This window comes from Capsicum annuum, chromosome 7, assembly GCF_002878395.1.
Source record: "Capsicum annuum cultivar UCD-10X-F1 chromosome 7, UCD10Xv1.1, whole genome shotgun sequence".
NCBI lineage: Eukaryota > Viridiplantae > Streptophyta > Magnoliopsida > Solanales > Solanaceae > Capsicum > Capsicum annuum.
Genome location: NC_061117.1, coordinates 121,462,517 through 121,480,030, shown reverse-complemented (window position 1 = coordinate 121,480,030; position 17,514 = coordinate 121,462,517). Strand labels below are relative to the sequence as shown.

General features: G+C 38.2%; 2 protein-coding genes across 3 annotated transcripts in view; both read right to left on the bottom strand.

Annotated features, from left to right (window-relative positions):
- LOC107878024 (cytochrome P450 734A1) overlaps window positions 1-3,326 on the bottom strand; it is an 8,740-nt gene extending 5,414 nt beyond the window's left edge. The window contains exons 1-2 of the mRNA XM_016724889.2: window positions 2,467-3,326; window positions 1,689-1,933 (exon numbers count right to left, since the gene is read on the bottom strand). Of these exons, the coding sequence (XP_016580375.2) occupies window positions 1,689-1,933; window positions 2,467-2,979 (758 nt within the window). The 5' untranslated portion in view covers window positions 2,980-3,326. The remainder of the gene's footprint in view (window positions 1-1,688; window positions 1,934-2,466) is intronic.
- Window positions 3,327-13,270: 9,944 nt separating this feature from the next.
- On the bottom strand, window positions 13,271-16,510 carry LOC107856624 (pyruvate dehydrogenase E1 component subunit alpha-3, chloroplastic-like). Of its 2 annotated transcripts, XM_047415029.1 has the most exons (4): window positions 16,069-16,510; window positions 15,929-15,947; window positions 14,606-15,386; window positions 13,271-13,797 (listed from the first exon to the last, which is right to left on the bottom strand). In XM_047415029.1, exons 1-4 carry the CDS (start codon window positions 16,284-16,286, stop codon window positions 13,520-13,522), a joined length of 1,296 nt encoding a protein of 431 aa, XP_047270985.1. In that variant the 5' UTR covers window positions 16,287-16,510; the 3' UTR covers window positions 13,271-13,519. The 2 variants fall into 2 exon arrangements, with proteins under 2 accessions (XP_047270985.1, NP_001311662.1); NM_001324733.1 differs by lacking the exon at window positions 15,929-15,947 and having other exon boundaries at window positions 13,520-13,797; window positions 16,050-16,286.
- Window positions 16,511-17,514: the final 1,004 nt, after the last annotated feature.

Genomic DNA, 17,514 nt, shown 5'->3' with positions numbered 1-17,514 from the left:
TTGAAGCCTGCTTATGGCACTATAAGGATATTTCATCCGGTGTAGGAGTATCCCGGATTCAATAAATTGTTCTAGTATAAAATTAGGAGAACAACTAACAGTAATTTCTCATACCAAAGAGGAACTCTTACCAAATAGTGGAAATCCAACAATATAACAAGAAGAAAAGGAGTATTTTCTCAATTGGCTGTCTTTCCCACAAAGAAAGAATGTAGAGGTTTAGGAGAAAATCTGATCATTATAGGATAAAGAACTAATGGTCCATTGATTCACGTAACGAGTCAGCGGTTATAATTTTAAAATAATGGCTCACTTAATTCTAGAGAATGGATCTGGACACATTTTGGGTAATGAATTGGAACAGTTTTTGTAGGAACAAAAGTTTAGAAGTAGTTTTTGCTAAACCGGATTTAGATTAGGTCTCCGCATGGTAGGGACAAATTCACCAATTTGTCTTCAGGCAAAATCTCACGGGCGTGAGCCCACAAAGACAGATCTTCCTACTCTATATGGGACTCTTCTTTCTGAGATAACCTACTTAATTTCTAACATGTTTTTTCCTCTTGCTTTTACATGGTAGCTCTGTATAGAACAGAAATGATACCTACTCTTACTTACATGTATCTAAGAAGTTATATCAGTGGGACAAACTGGTAGGAAATTCATTATTATCAGCAAGAGCACATTTAAATGCAATTTGGCTGTGATTTTGACATTCTCAAAGGCATCTCAGATACAGATATTGTTCTTTTAGCAAATACACGCAGTTTATAACTAACAACAACAACAACAACAAACCCAGTATATTCTCGCATATGGTCTGGGGAGGGTAAAATGTACGCAGTCCATACCACTACCCCCGAGGGAGTAGAGAGGCTGTTTCTGATAGACCCCCGGCTCAAGACAAAGGACCGTAGACCAAAAGGCAAGCAAAATGATAAAATAACAAAGAAGCATCATCCACAAAAAAGAAGTGCAATTACCCAACCAAAAATCCCCCTCCCCCAAATCTAGAACTACCAATCAAGCTACGCCTAACCCTCTTACTTACAGGCTACGACTCGACCACACACCTTAGCCCTCTAACTTAATACTCTTCCTCCAACCCTTTCTATTGAGGGTCATGTCCTTAGTAAGCTGTAACTGCTCCATGTCACGTCTAATCACTCCTCTCCAGTACATCTTCGGTCTACCCCTACCCCGCTTGAAACCCTCCAAGGCCAACCTCTCACACCTACGAACTGGGGCATCCGTGCCCCTTCTCATCACATGGCCAAACCATTTCAACCTCACTTCCCGCAACTTATCCTCCACCGAAGCCACTCCCACCTTTTCCCGAATAATCTCATTCCTGACCCTGTCAGCCTTCATAAATCCGCACATCCAACGCAACATTCTCATTTCTGCCACATTCAACTTTTGGACGTGAGAATTCTTAACAAGCCAGCACTCCGCTCCACAGTTTATAACTAAGCCGGTCATAAATATGGTTACATGTAAGCTAAGGAAATCAACAGTAAAGAATGAGATGAATTTGCATTTGTTTGCTCCTAACCTTTACTTGGTGCAATTCATACAATGAAGAAGTGTGAGGATTGTAACTTAAAAGAAATGGATAGATATAGTTTGGTATTCAACCATATCGTTGAAGGGTGAGATACATTACACTATCCGATAATGAAATGCACCTGAATCCAGGAATATAGACACTTCTTATGGCCTCTAAAACAAGGCTCACTTGCTGGTCTTGTAATTCAAAAATACGCTTTCCCTCCTCAAAACTGCTTCCAAAAGCTGTCCTAGAAATGATGTCTGCTGAAAGGTTGTGAAATTCTTTGTGTACGTCCATCTCAAACTGGTCTCTTGCACTTGTTACCTCTTCCCACTTCTCCAACAACTTTGTTGTGCTATCAACCATTTCAGAAATCCAACCCTGAGAAAAATGGACACATGCCAATTGAAGGACATGGAGGATCCAAAAGGCAAAACTTTAGTACAGTAAGACACGGATCTTTGTATCAATCTCAACCAAACCTACTCCTTTTTTGCTCGAACCACGTAGACATATTGAAAAAGAAACGTACATATTCAGTGTACATTTTAAATTCTGGTTATGTTTCTGAATAGTGAATACATTGATTTTAGTACGCTTCTTTTCTTCTCCCATTTTTTCCTATTCCTCGTGATTCTTCTTATGTCCATTCTTTTCTCGATCATTAATTTGTTTCAGTTCATATGACACTACAATTTCAGAATGTTTGATACTCCCTCTGTCCCAATTTATAGGAACAACTTTTTTTTTTTTTTTTTTTTTAAACTTAGTTTCAACAAAATAATACATTTTTATATATGGTAACAATTTAACTTTAATAGTCACACAAATATGTATTGACTTATTGTAGACCACAAGTTTCATTCTTTTTTAAGTGAAACAAACATCGTATGCTCCATATCCAAATTGAGTACCTTTACTATCTCCATGTTAAAGGCTTGGTTGGTGATCCTTCTATGAATAACCCATTTGTGACCATCTAATCCAACAAGCCCATCTCCAAAAAGAAGCTTTGACAAAGGGTTATGTTTGACCTTCTCAAAAGAACCATCTCCACTAGTGTTGAGCAGAATGTGTTTGATGAGATTGGGATCAGCAATAGCTAGCCTAGGCGTAGGACCAAACCAGTAAAGGAAATTCTTGCCATAAAGCGTTGACCAGTAATAGTAGTGTGGCATGACACGGGAAACTACTATATCATGACTATGGCTGAAACAAGTGGAATTTGATTCAGCTTCTGCTATCATCACTCTTCTAATCTTTGCTGTGTTGTTCAGAATTGGACTGTAACCTGGTCCTTCTATCCCTTGTTTCTTCAACTGATATTGCACTTTAAAAGGGACCCATAAGATTTTATATACCAACGCTTTCAAGACAAACAACAACAATAACGAGGAAATGAACAATAGTGGGAGGAACAACATCATTGCCACAATGAAAATGGATTATTTCTCTTTGAGCTGAAAAGAGTGCCTCTCTCAGGGAAAAAATGACGGGTTTTATTATTATTGATATTGAATAATGTCTTACTTAATACTCTTTTTAGGTTTTGATTTTAATAAGAACCAAATCAAACCTTTTTCCGGGGGAAGTTTTCCAATTGAGTATCAGTTTAGAAACCCGATGAATTAGGATTGCGTTGGGAATTTTGATATCGAGAATCAAGCTCTCCCTACGAAGAGGCGTAAAATTTTGGGAAAATGGCCAAATTTACTCCTTTTCAAATTTTGGGAAAATTGGATCAAATTTATCTTTGCTGTTATAGATTAAATTTATTCTAAGAAACTTTTTTCAACCCTTTCCCTTTAACAGAAGCCCAAATCAACGTTAAATGCCTATTTTTTTAAAACTAAAACACCCTAATCTAACCCGATCCATAAAAAGACAAATAAATATATTCATATCTTAATTTTGTTGGTCAAATTTTTCCAACTGGACGAGGTCATTGGATATTTATTAGTGCAGGATTAAGCCGGAGTACTTGAAATGTAAGTTCAGTGATTCGACATATGAGGTTGGCGTGGTAGTGGAGCTGGATTCCCAAGCCATTTGGAAGAGGATGGTTTCAAACATCTTGGGACTATAATTCAGGGGAATGAAGAGATTGACGAGGATGTCACGCATCGTATTGGTGCAGGGTGGTTGAAGTAGAGGCTCGCTTCGAGAGTCTTTATGATAAGAAGGTGTCTCATAAGTTTAAAAGGTAAATTCTATAGAGTGGTAGTCCAACTGGCTATGTTGTACGGAGCGGAGTGTTGCTCAGTTAAGAACTCTCACATCTAAAAGTTGAAGGAGACGGGGAAGAGGATGTTGATATGAATGTGTGGACTTACCAAGAGAGATAGGGTCAGAAATACGATTATTCGAGAGAAGATAGGAGTGACTTCGATGGAAGACAAGATGTAGAAGTGAGCTTGCGATGGTTTGGTCATGTGATGAGGAGGTGCATGGATGCTCCAGTACGGAGGTGTGGGAGACTGGCTATGAATGATTTTAAGTGGGGTAGAAACAGGTTGAAGAAATATTAGAGAGAGGTGACTCGACATGACATGGAGCGGTTACATCTTACAGAGGACATGACCCTTGATATGAGGGTGTGTGGGACGTGAATTAGGGTAGAGGGTTAATGAGTATGAATGCATCCGTAATAGTAGGGAGAAGTGCGTTGTTTGTATCCGTGCCAATAGTTTATTGATCATAGTATTCTGATGATTTGAAACTACGAGCCACCTTAGGATTGATATTGATAATTGTGGGCCGGAGGCCGAGTATAAGATTGTGATCACAAAATTTAGGTTGTACTCCCTGGCAAGAGTACGATGCTCCCGCCAATGTGGGTTCTTTCCTTAGGAGGACAAAACATTGGACTTCATGTAGCTCACATGGTTTATGTCGATTATAAGAACCTCCCATGTCCATAAGAGTCGAGTTTCTCGAATTACAGAGTCACTCCGAGTCTTGAGTTGAAGAGTTGAGTTGTTTATGATGATTTATGAGGTTTTTATAATATGATTTATTTACGATGAGATCATGAAAAGTATGTTTCAATCTAACGCAAGCCAAGTGAGCCATCATTTTACATATGCATATTTTTATGAAATTGATGATGATATTTACATTGTTACATGCACCCCACATACTCAGTACATTCCAAAGTGTTGACCCACATATTTTCCTATGGGCTACATTTTCTCATAATGTAGGTTCAGGTACTCAGCCGCGTTAGCGATATTCGGGTGCCGTTTTTCGTCTGCTCAGTGGTGAGTCCTCATGGTTCGAGGACCGTTTTTATATTTTTGTGATACCGTTTTGTTGTTATGGCTTTCAGTACTGTTTGAGTTAGTTGAGGGTTTGTCCCAATGTCTCCTTGATTTTGATGTATAGAGGCTTTGTCAGACTAAAGGGTTGGTATGTACAGAATTTCAGTATTTTGGATTATACAAGCTAGTTTCTTATCTTATTCCAGTATATTTATGATATGTCATTCTCTCTTATATTAGCATGACTATTGTCAAAGTGAAAACTAGAAGTGATGACAGGTTTAGAGGGTTAGCTTGAGGCCGCGTGTGGCCTTAAGCACCTTGTGACATCTCGGGATGAGATCTTGGGGCGTTATAAGCTTGGTATCAAAGCCTAAGGTTTAAAGAGTCCTAGGGAGTCTGACAAGCCGCATTACGTAAAGTCTTGATCATCGGTGTGTAGTGCGTTACATCTATGAGCAAGAGGCTACGTGATGTTTTAGGAAAAGTTATTTCTTTCTTTCAAAAGTTTATCGTGCCTACGACTGTTTCTCTTTGCTATTAATTCGTGCTCTCTTATGACAGAAAATGCCTCCTCGTCGAGCTTATAGAAACAACGAGCAACCTCAACTCGTTAATCCCCTGAACGAGCATGTGTCACATGCAGAATTTCGGGCAACTTTTCAGGCCCTAGCCCAGGCAGTTACCGCCAATACTCAAGCTAACACCCAGGATACTGTTTCACCTCCGTAAGAGAATAATTCTGCTGTAGTTCAGGTTCGTGACTTTATGAGGATGAATCCGCCTGAGTTCTATAGGTCGAAGGTAGGTGAAGACCCACAAATGTACTTGGATGAAGTGAGAAAGATCACCCAGATTATGCACGTGACTGGGAAGGAGAGTGCTGAATTGGCTGCCTATCGAATGAAAGATGTTGCATATGATTAGGTAGAAATATGAAGGGAAAGTAGAGGGGAGGATACCGCTCCCATGACTTGGCAGTTATTCCAGGATGCGTTCTTGGACAAATTCTTTCCTCTTGAGATGAGGGAAGCAAAGATAGAGGAATTCATGAATTTGAGACAAGGCTCCATGACTGTTAAGGAGTATAGCCTTAGATTCAATCAGTTGTCCAAATATGCACCTAGTATGATGGCTGACTCCAGGACCATCATGAGTAAGTTTGTGACCGGTGTGTCGAGTTACATTGTGAAAGAGTGTAGATCTGCTATGCTTAATAGGGAGATAGAACTTTCTCAGTTGATGATACATGGCCAACAGATTGAAACTGATAAGGTGAAAGAGGGGGAGAGAGTAAGAGGGAATAAAAGAGCTAGATCATAGCAGCAGGGATTCAGTCAGTCCAGATTCTATAGAGGGGACCGCCCTCAATTCCAGAGACGTCCGTTTATACTTGCGCCTTCCTCAGTTAGTGCTCTCGCACCTAGAAGCAGGCAGAAGCGGGGGAGCATGCCTATCCCGTCCAGGTCTCAGGAAAGTGTAAGTAACAGTCCTCGTCCTCCTTCATGTGCCAAGTGTGGTAGAGATTATTTTGGCGAATGTTTTGTTGATCAGAGAGGTTGCTTTGGTTGGGGAAAGTTAGGCCACCGACTTAGAGATTGTCCGTATGCTAGACAGGGGATTCAAGATGCTCGACCCCATAGCTAGGCTACCAGTGCCCCCGCTCCTGTAGTCCGCCCAGTTCCCCCTCAGGGCACCTCTTCTAGTACTGTTAGCGGTTCGCGCCAGAATCGCTTCTATGCTATACTACCTCACCAGAAGCAGAAGGATTTTCCAGATGCTATCACTGGTATGCTCTGGGTCTTTTATTTTGATGTGTATGTATTGATGGACCCCGATTCGAGTTTCTCTTATGTGACACCTCAGGTTGCTATAAATTTTGAGATGGACCCTGAATGAATTCCTGAGCCTATTCTGGTTCCTACCCCGGTAGGAGAGTCTGTTATTGCTAAGCGAGTGTATAATAAGTGTCCTGTTACTGTCCTTCATCGAGTCATATGTGCTGATTTGATTCAGCTAAATATGGTTGATTTTGACATCATTTTGGGTATAGATTGGCTTCACTCGTTCTATGCGTCTATAGATTGTCGTACCCGAGTGGTCAAGTTTCAGTTTCCTAACGAGCCCATGTTTGAGTGGCTCGGAAGTTCTATAACTCCAAAGATCCATTTCATATCCTACCTCAAAGCTAGGAAGTTGATTTCCAAGGGTTGCGTCTATCATTTAGTTCGAGTTAAAGACCTCAAGTTCGAGAGTCCGACTATTCAGTCAGTTAGCATTGTTAAAGAGTTTCCCAATGTTTTCCTGGAAAACCTTCTAGGGGTCCCACCTGATAGAAAAATAGAATTCGGGATTGATCTTCTTCTCGGCACTCAGCCTATTTCCATCCCTCCATACCGTATGTCTCCCGCAGAACTTAAAGAGTTGAAGGAGCAAATCAAAGATCTCTTAGAAAAAGGCTTTATCAGACCTAGTGTTTCCCCATGGGTGTACCTATTCTATTTGTGCTGAAGAAAGATGGTACATTACGTATGTGCATTGACTACCGTTAACTCAACAAGGTGACTATTAAGAACAAGTACCCTCTTCGTAGAATCGATGATTTATTTGATTAGCTCCAGGGTGCAAGTTATTTCTCAAAGATAGACCTTAGATCCGGCTATCATCAGCTTAAAGTGAGAAAGTGTGATATTCCAAAGATAACTTTTCGAACCCGCTATGGTTATTTTGAGTTTCTTGTCATGTTCTTTGGGTTAACCAATGCTCCGGCGGCTCTCATGGATCTTATGAACCGAGTATTCAAGCAGTATCTGGATTTGTTTGTTGTTGTGTTCATAGATGATATTTTTGTATATTCCCGAAGTGGGGATGACCATGCGGATCATCTTCGAATCGTGTTAGAAACCCTTAGAGCTCATCAATTATTCGCTAAATTTAGCAAGTGTGAATTTTGGTTAAGGTCAATTACTTTTCTAGGTCACATTGTTTCTTCCGAAGGTATTAGAGTTGATCCTCAAAAGACAGAAGCTGTGAAGAATTGGCTAGACCTACCTCCCCGTATGATATTATGAGTTTCTTGGGTCTAGCTGGTTACTACCGTCATTTGGTTGAGGGCATGTGTGCTTGATTTCAAAGGTAGTTAGGATGAGCACTTGCCATTGATCGAATTTGTGTATAATAATAGTTTCCGTGCTAGTATTCAGATGGCCCCGTTTGAAGCTTTGTATGGGAGAAGATATAAATCGCCCATAGGTTGGTTTGAAGTAGGAGAAGTAGCTGTGATTGGGCCGGATGCTGTGTTCGAGGCTATGGAAAAATTTAAGTTGATTCGAGAAAGATTGAAAACCGCTCAAAGTCGTCAAAAGTCGTATGCGGATGCGAGAAGAAAAGATCTTGAGTTTAATGTTAATGATTTGGTGTACTTGAATGTTTCACCCATAAAAGGGGTGAAGAGATTTGGGAAGAAGGGAAAGCTTAGTCCCCATTATGTTGGTCCATACAGGGTTCTGAGCCATGTTGGGAAAGTAGCTTATGAGGTGGATTTACTCTCGGAGTTTTCTAGCGTTCATCCGGTATTTCATGTTTCTATGCTTAAGAAGTGTATTGGTGATTCTGTCGTGGTTGATTCTTTCGAAAGCTTAGATATTCAGGATGGCCTTTCATTCAAGGAGATTCCGGTTGAGATTTTGGATTTTCAGATCCGTAGGCTAAGGAACAAAGAAGTTCCTTTGGTTAAAGTGCTTTTAGAAAATCAATCTATTGAGAGTGCTACTTGGGAAGCCGAAGATGATATGCGATCCAAGTACCCTCACCTCTTTTCTGTGAGTGCGGAGCGAGTAGAAGGTATCATTCTTTCTTAATTCCGCCCCCTTCTTATTAAAGATTCAATAGTGTGTCTACTTTCATCATGAATTCGTGCATTTTCTATAGTATTCGAAGGTATAGAGTGAAGTGAGTCTTTTGAGTGAGTCGTTCCATCTATACGTCCTCATTTTTCTCTTGTTTTTGGCCTATCTGGCAACATTCGAGGACGAATGTTTCCAAGAGGGAGATATTGTAATACCCCGAGATTCTAACCAATAGTGCCACCATGACTCAAGCCCATGAGAAATAAATTATAGTGTTTTGATTTTTTTCTTGTCAAGGGTGATGTGTATTAAGGCTTTAAAGATGTTCTAACGATTGGGCAAATCAAAACATTCTTTACCGATTGAATTCTTGAGAAGGATTTTGGCATAGTCAACTTCAAATGAGCATATCTCCCGTTATAGTACGAATTTTTGAGCTCATTACCTATCAAAAGATAGATAATTGAATTATCTTTCCAACGATACCAATTTCGTCAAAATACAATATCGGAGTAAAGAGTTATGCTTATTTTACTACAGCATGTTAGCCTAGAAAATCTGTGACGACCTTTTGTGACAACTTGTCACAAGCCTGACGGCCCGTCACAAAATGTCGTCACCTTAAGGAAGAAAGTCACAAAATCCACCTTTTTTGTGATGACAATTCGTGATGGCCTATCACGGGCCTGACAGTTTGTCACGGATGTCGGCAGTTATTTTTTTCAACAATTGATGGACGATTTTTGCAAGGGTATTTTGGTTATTTCCCATTTTTGGAAGCCTCTATATATATGAGAATCCTCATCCAAAACCTAATTTCTTCATTTCTCTCTTCCAATTCTTTTAAGAAATATATCTAGGGTTTTATTTAAAGAAATTAATCTTCCAAAAATCATCCATAAATCTTCAATATGCCTTCAAGAATCAAGTTCCTCATAGAGTGGGCTTCAAGAATTTTTTTTTTTACTACAAGTGTGAGTAAAGTCTCAAGCACTAAAGTTCAACCAATTTCAAAGATTAAGGTATGTGGGGTTTTGAACAAGAGCAATTCTTTCGTTCTTGTGCTCAAAGCTTTGATTTTTATTATGGATTTATATGATTTTGCAAGTGGGTTTATACCCAAATTACTTCATCATGAGATTATGAGAATATAAATTGTTCAAGCTTTGTTATACATGATTATTTTACAATTTTCAAGTTATGTCTTGATATTTAATATTGTGAATTTCATGTTCCTACCGTGAGTTGGTATTTCAAGTACTTTCAAGATATGTGTCAAGCTTTAAGCTTCCTTATGCAATTTGGATTATTGAGTATATTGATTCATGAGAATTGAGTTGTCACAATGAGTCTTGATATTTCCTCAAAGTTATTGATGTTGCCATGACTTAATGAATTGATACATTTTGATATTGAGAAAGATTGATTTGATTTGAGTCGAGTTAGGAATCCACAAATTGATTATGATTTGATAAATGAGAAAGAGATTTGATTTGGTCTTCATGATAGACCATTGTGATGTTTGTGGTGGATTTCCTAAACTCGTTCTGAGTTTGTGTCTGGGAGTAGTATTTAGCACCGAACGAGAAATGTGTTATTTTCTTCGAAACTACGTGCCACCGTAGGATTGATATTGATAATTGTGGGCCGGAGGCCGAGTATGAGATTGTGATCACAAAATTTAGGTTGTACTCCCTGGCAAGAGTACGATGCTCCCGCCAATGTGGGGTTCTTTCCTTAGGAGGGAAAAACGTTGGACTCCATGTAGTTCACATAGTTTATGTCGATTATAAGAACCTCCCATGTCCATAAGAATCGAGTTTCTTGAATTACAGAGTCACTCCGAGTCTTGAGTTGAAGAGTTGAGTTGTTTATGATATTTATGAGGTTTTTATCATATGATTTATTTACGATGAGATCATGAAAAGTATGTTTCAATCTAACTCAAGCCAAGTGAGCCATCATTGTACATATGCATATTTTCATGAAATTGATGATGATATTTACATTGTTACATGCACCCCACATACTCAGTACATTCCAAAGTGCTGACCCACATATTTTCCTATGGGCTACATTTTCTCGTAATGTAGGTTCAGGTACTCAGCTGCATTAGCGATATTCGGGTGCCGCTTTTCGTCTGCTCAGTGGTGAGTCCTCATGGTTCGAGGATCGTGTTTATATTTTTGTGATACCGTTTTGTTGTTATGGCTTTCAGTACTATTTGAGTCAGTTAGGGGTTTGTCCCAATGTCTCCTTGATTTTGATGTATAGAGGCTTTGTCAAACTAAAGGGTTGGTATGTACGGAATTTCAGTATTTTGGATTGTATAGGCTAATTTCTTATCTTATTCCAGTATGTTTATGATATGTCATTCTCTCTTATATTAGCATGACTATTGTCAAAGTGAGTTCTAGAAGTGATGACAGGTTTAGAAGGTTAGCTTGAGGCCGCGTGTGGCCTTAAGCACCGTGTGACGTCTCGGAATGGGATCTTGGGGCGTTACACCCCTACACTCCCACACCCCCATTCCCGCCACCTTCTCCCCTAACTCCAGCGCACTAACTGGCGTTAAGAATTCAAGTTTTATATTAAATAATTGGGGATAAACGTGCAATACACATTTTCATAGACTAGCTTTTAAAAAATGAAACATTTAACATTGATTTCAGCTTTTCTATTGAAAGCGGAGGGTACATGTGAAAAAATTCTTAATATGTAGGGTAAATTTGCCTTCAAAGTCTAACAACGAGAGTAAATTTGACCTCCAAAGTATGATGAAGGATATATTTAGACAATTTTTCAAAGTAAAAGGATAATTTGATCTAAAATATGACGAAAGATATATTTAACCAATTTTTTAAAATAAATGAGTAAATTTGACCCTTTTCCCTATAATTTTACATGAGCACTCTCCTACAACTGATTATTTACTACTACTTTTTTAAAACTGTTAAACATACCCTCGACCTATAGAAAATGGCTCAAAATATTTCCTTACACCTATTGAATCAAAAATGTTCTTCTGATTATTTTTAGGATGCTCATTCGCGCTTATATATTAGAAATAAAAAATGCCCTTCCAACATAATTATGACATGGCATAGATGAGCTTTTAAGATAAAATGTGGCTTTAAACTGTTGGTCGACGTAGATTTGTAACCCAACTCAAAAGACTTGGGAATAGCCCTAGCTAATACAACCCAGCTATTTTGAAGACCCTGGTATCTCCAACTTGTCCATATTCTTGAAGCTTGCCTCGGATCTTCCTAATCTAGTTTGTCAGAAGATTCATAAACATGTTGCATTATTACTATCCAGCTTTCTACTGATCAAATGCCTATTTGATTAGAACATAACATTATGGTCATGGGCGTGCAAGAAGCTTTTTCAAGTTAAAATAACATCTCAACGAGTCTACTTTTGTCTTGCATACAAGACCTTGCAATTGGAGTCCAGAGGAAAAGAATCACAAGCTTAAAGATTTCCATATAAAGAAACAACAGGGATTCTAGTGCACTAGACTTTTATTATATGTGGATTGGGTTAAAATAAGGAATCAGATAATTTAAGTAAAATTGGATATTTTGAGTGAATTTGGGGCAATCCATCCAATTGAGAGGTATATGTGATAAGTTTAGTAACGGCGGCGAGGGTATAATTAGCCTGATAGTATAATGGTGAGGGTATAAATAGCTAGATACTATAATGAAGGGGAAATTTAGCTAATAAATAAAAGTAGAAGGGATATTTTTGCCCTTTTTCCCTTATTTCTAAATCGAAACGTTCTAAAAATACCTTCAATGAAAATGGCTTCAATAAAAGCAACAACAAGACTTGAGTTTTGACGAGGGAGGAGATGCAGTAAGGGATGTCTCTGTCAATTGTCAGCATAAGTAAAAGCTGCTAGTGGACAATTTACCAGCTATACTAGCTTATATAAACATAAAGGACCTCCATAATTGTACACAACGCTTAATATTTGAGCAGAAATATGAATATATAAGGGAGTGTCTACTCGTACTGTGCACTTGGATTACATATTATAAGTCAAAATAACAGATTGAAGATTCAAAATATATCAACTAATCCAGTAAAATTTCTTCTCATGATAAAGTCCAGTAGCACTCTACTCTCCTCCTTTTCACAGTTTCAACAATACAGTTAGCTCACGCCTCATGGATTGACCATTAACACACCCGAAAACATGTAAAACCAGGCCTGGTCATCCAAACACCTTAATATTCCTAATAAATCCTCAAATGCCCTCTTCAATCTGCTGAATTAAAACCATTAAAGATCTGGTACCTACTTGAGCTACATACACGTCTTTCACCCGAATACTCTGGCCGAATATTTAAATTCCTAGAGAACTTGGGAGCAAATTTAGAGATATAATCTCCAGGATATTGGCTGAACCATGTAAATGCACTGGTATCAGCAATATACACCAACTAATGAATATTATGAACAATAGCATTCCTACAAATTGATTTCTCCTGCACACTATTCATACCCAACTTTACAAGGATGCAATAAGTAGAGTTAAGCTTGACAGCAGAACTAAGAAGCTTAAAAAAATTTAACAAATGGTACAAGACTTGCAAACATTGGAAGTGCAAAAGGAGGAACACAAGGCCCTTTAGTACAACTAACAAACAATGTCCAAGATAAAGAGAACACAACCCTGAACAAAATTGAAACTACAAAGTAACTAAACATCAGATCTTTCTCATGGGGAAAGACATTAATACATGTGTAGAAGCGCTATCAATATCAATAATTACTAAATGAAAACCTGCTTCTCATCAACTATTGAAAGCCATCTTGTGCAGGCCCACAAAGCACAGCCTTGAGAATTAGACCTGAGCTGTGCCTTCAGTGAACTTAGGATCCTCACATCTGTACCTTCCATCAGGCCCAATCCCGAACCCTCTAGGATCAGCAAATACATTCTCTAGCAGCTGGTTACGAGCTGGAACAGGGCTTGCATCTGCAAACTCTACAGACTCTTCAACCAATTCATCGATCTTCTTGTCGATGGCCTTTAACTCCGCTTCATTGACCAGGTTATTCTCAAACATATACTTCTTCAACGCAGTAATAGGATCTCTTGTGGCATAGTGATTCTTTTCAGCTACCAAAATGAACAAATCAAGGTCAAAGAAATGGTGTTATAGGCTCCAAATATGTAGACCACGTATAAGGGTACATGTGCAACAAAATAAGATAATAGCGAAGGCTCATTTCTCTTATGATACTTGGATATATCCTACAGCATTCTAAATAAGGAGTTTTGGAGCATTAAGCTCCTTTCTGGTGCTTTTGTTTCCTTTGTTTTGGAGGTATATATTCATCAGTGGAAACATCTAGCAGCGTCCCTGAGATACTTCATGTTATATATGCCTAAGTGTAAAAGGAAGCTATAAATATTAAATAATCAAATCGAAGTGCTCCTCATTCCACACACTTTGCCAAGGTTACATCTGCACAGTTGCCTGCACATAAATCACTACCACACGATCAACCAATTTGAGGCTTCTTGTACAAAATGTCTTATCAACTTTTTCGCCGTGTCATAGTACAGGCATATTAATGAAAAGAAGTGGTAGGCTACTGTGCTAAGAAAATTGTTTGGTTACCCATCTAGCATTCACTACAAAAAAATAAAAAAATAAAAAAAACAAAGGTAAATCAAAAGCATTTAATGATTTCTCTGACAAGCTGCCTAAGTTAATTTGATCAACAAATAGCTCTCTATTAAGTACTAATGGTTTACCCTACAAAACCTTAGAAAACACTCTACAATAATTGTCAGGTACCACAAATGCCAAAGCAGTAGTATTAAAGGAATAGCAACAAGTGGATTGAGGATAATAACACAAGTAAGCTGGAAGACTATAAGATAATTGAGAAAAGGAACAAAAGGGGAACGGAACACTCACCAGGGTCACGAAGCTCATCTGGATCAGCCAAAGAGTGTCCTCTGAACCGGTAAGTCTCACATTCAACCAAAGTGGGACCTTCCCCTCTCCTAGCTCTGCCAACAGCTTCATTTGCTACCTCCCTCACCTTCAACACATCCATTCCATCAACATGAACCCCAGGCATCCCAAAGGCAGGACCTTTCTTCCAAATTTCAGGATCAGAAGTGGATCTCAAGTGGGACATCCCAATTGCCCACAGATTGTTCTCAACAACAAAGATAATTGGCAATTTCCACAATGCGGCCATGTTCAAGCACTCATAGAATTGGCCATTGTTGCAAGTTCCATCACCAAAGAAGGCAAGAGTGACATGATCACAGTCAGCCTCCTTCAAGACCTCCCTTCTGTACTTGCTGGTGAATGCAGCACCTGTAGCCACTGGGATTCCCTCACCAATAAATGCGAAACCGCCAAGAACATTGTGCTCTTTGGAGAACATGTGCATCGATCCGCCCTGGCCTCTACAACACCCCGTGGTCTTCCCAAATAGCTCACTCATCACTTGGCGAGCTGGGACACCTTTGCTCAATGCATGGACATGATCACGGTAAGTGCTAACTACAGAATCTTCCTTCTTCAAGAGCTTGATAAAACCAGTTGAAACAGCTTCTTGCCCATTATACAAATGCACAAAACCAAACATTTTCCCCCTGTAATACATTTGGGCACACATGTCCTCAAAAGCTCTTCCCAACACCATGTCCTCGTACAGTTCCAATCCCTCCTCTTTAGTAATCAACTAAATGCAACAGGAGACACAGATAATTGGTTAAAAATCACAGAAGCCCGAGTCTTTTCAAACAACTACATGCTATATGAGAAATTCTAAGAAGATTAAGCACTAAATCGCCACAATAACTCATCAACTAAAGAGTCACAACTGGGTTAAAAGTTATAATGACAGAAACAAAACTGAGCTTGCAAATGCCAAAATTATCAAAATAGGGATGGAACAAGAGACGACTAATTAACAGAATCATGCAAGCAGCTACAGTGTCATACGACAGAGTCAAAGATAAGCACTAAATTAACACAAAGAAACTTAAATAACTTAACATTCCCCCCCACCCCCCCCACCCCACCCCCAAAAGGACGAATCTTTAGCAAACAACAGAATTTTTACACAAGAAATGTAAAGAAAAAAGCACTAATTCACCAAATAATAATAATAATAATAAGATAAAGAGATATTAAAGTAACAAATTGAGCATGGCCCAGATGAAAACTCAGCTTGCAAAGACAAAATCAACAAAAACCGAGTGAAAAAAAAAATACAGGTACCATATTGGAGATAGAAGATTTGGAGGTTAATAATACAAAGAGTTATTAAAGTAACAAATTGAGCATGACCCAAATGAAAAGTAATCTAGGAAAACCAAAATGAAGAAAAATGGAGGGGCACCAGATTGGAGATAGAAGATTTGGATTTGGACTTGTTATCCTTAACGACATCAGAAACTGCGACAACAGCATTGGATCGGCGTTGTGATTGAAGAGAGAAAGCGTTGTTGAGGGAAAGTTTATGAGCGGATGGTCCAAGAAAAGAAGAAGGTAGCAAAACTTGACCCAAAAGGGGCTTATCAGCAGATCTAGTAGAGTTAAGGGGCAAAACTTTTGCTGTAAAGAAAGACGTCGCCATTATTGGAGAAGGAAGAATTAGAGAAAATGGAGAAATGGGTTGCTGTAAGATGTGGGTTAACAGATGAAAGAAGCAGAGAGGGAGAAGGAATTTAAGGGGGGAAGGGGCGGAGGAAACGAGAAAAGAGTGGAAATAACCGTCAAGAGAGTTGGCTGCTCTCTGCTGGCCTTTCTTGTCTTCTCATTCGATTCATTTTTCCCTTCTATTTTGTGGGCATACTTGGTTTGAGTTTAAAAATAATAGTAATATAAACTAATAATTTTATTTTTATATAGAAAATCTATTTGTTTCATGTTCTATAGTTAATAAGTTTTAAGTTTTAGGATAGTTATAAGCTTAGCTAACATAAGTTTCTAATTCCTCTATTTAATTTATATTTTAATTATTATACGTAATTCATGTTCTTTCTTTTCAACTAAATATAATTCAGTGTCTCTCCAATATTTTCTTTCTTAATTTCTTTTTTCAATTTTTTTTCTTTTTATTTTTTTTCTTTTTTCTTTTTGTATTTCCCATTTTTTTCTTCTTTGCTTTTTGTCCTTTTCATTTTCTTTTCATTTTTATATCTTTTTCTTTTTTCTTTTCGCAGTTTTTTTTCTTTTTTCTTTGTAGACTTTTTTGTTTTTATTTCATTTTTTCTTTTTTTTGCCATTTTTTCTCCCTTTTTTTCATTTTTTTTTGTATTTTTTTCTTCTTTCGTCTTTTGTTGTTGTTGTATTTTATATGTTTTAATACTTCATATTTGTGTGAATCATACTATATGTTTTAAATAAATTTATTTTTTTGTATTTAAATATTTTAGTCGTGAATGTATAATTTATCATTTGTATTTGTATATAAACAAGTATATTGATTAATTTTATTTGCTTGAATCTAAAATATATAAATATGCAATGTATCATTCAATGTAAATGTATAAACTCTATCGCACGATAATACAACAACAACAACAACAACAAACCCAGTGTATTCCCACTTAGTGGGGTCTGGGGGGGTAAGATGTACGCAGTCCATACCTCTACCTCTGATGAAGTAGAAAGGCTGTTTCCGAAAGACCCCCGGCTCAAGTCACGAGATATCACACAAACACATAGTACAGCACAGAAGCAGATGACATAACATAGATACGGCACCCATAAGGAATATAAAACAGAGTAAAGCAGGAATGCAGGAATATAAAGCAGAGGAAAGCACACAGATTCGTAATAAACATGGAACACGGAACACG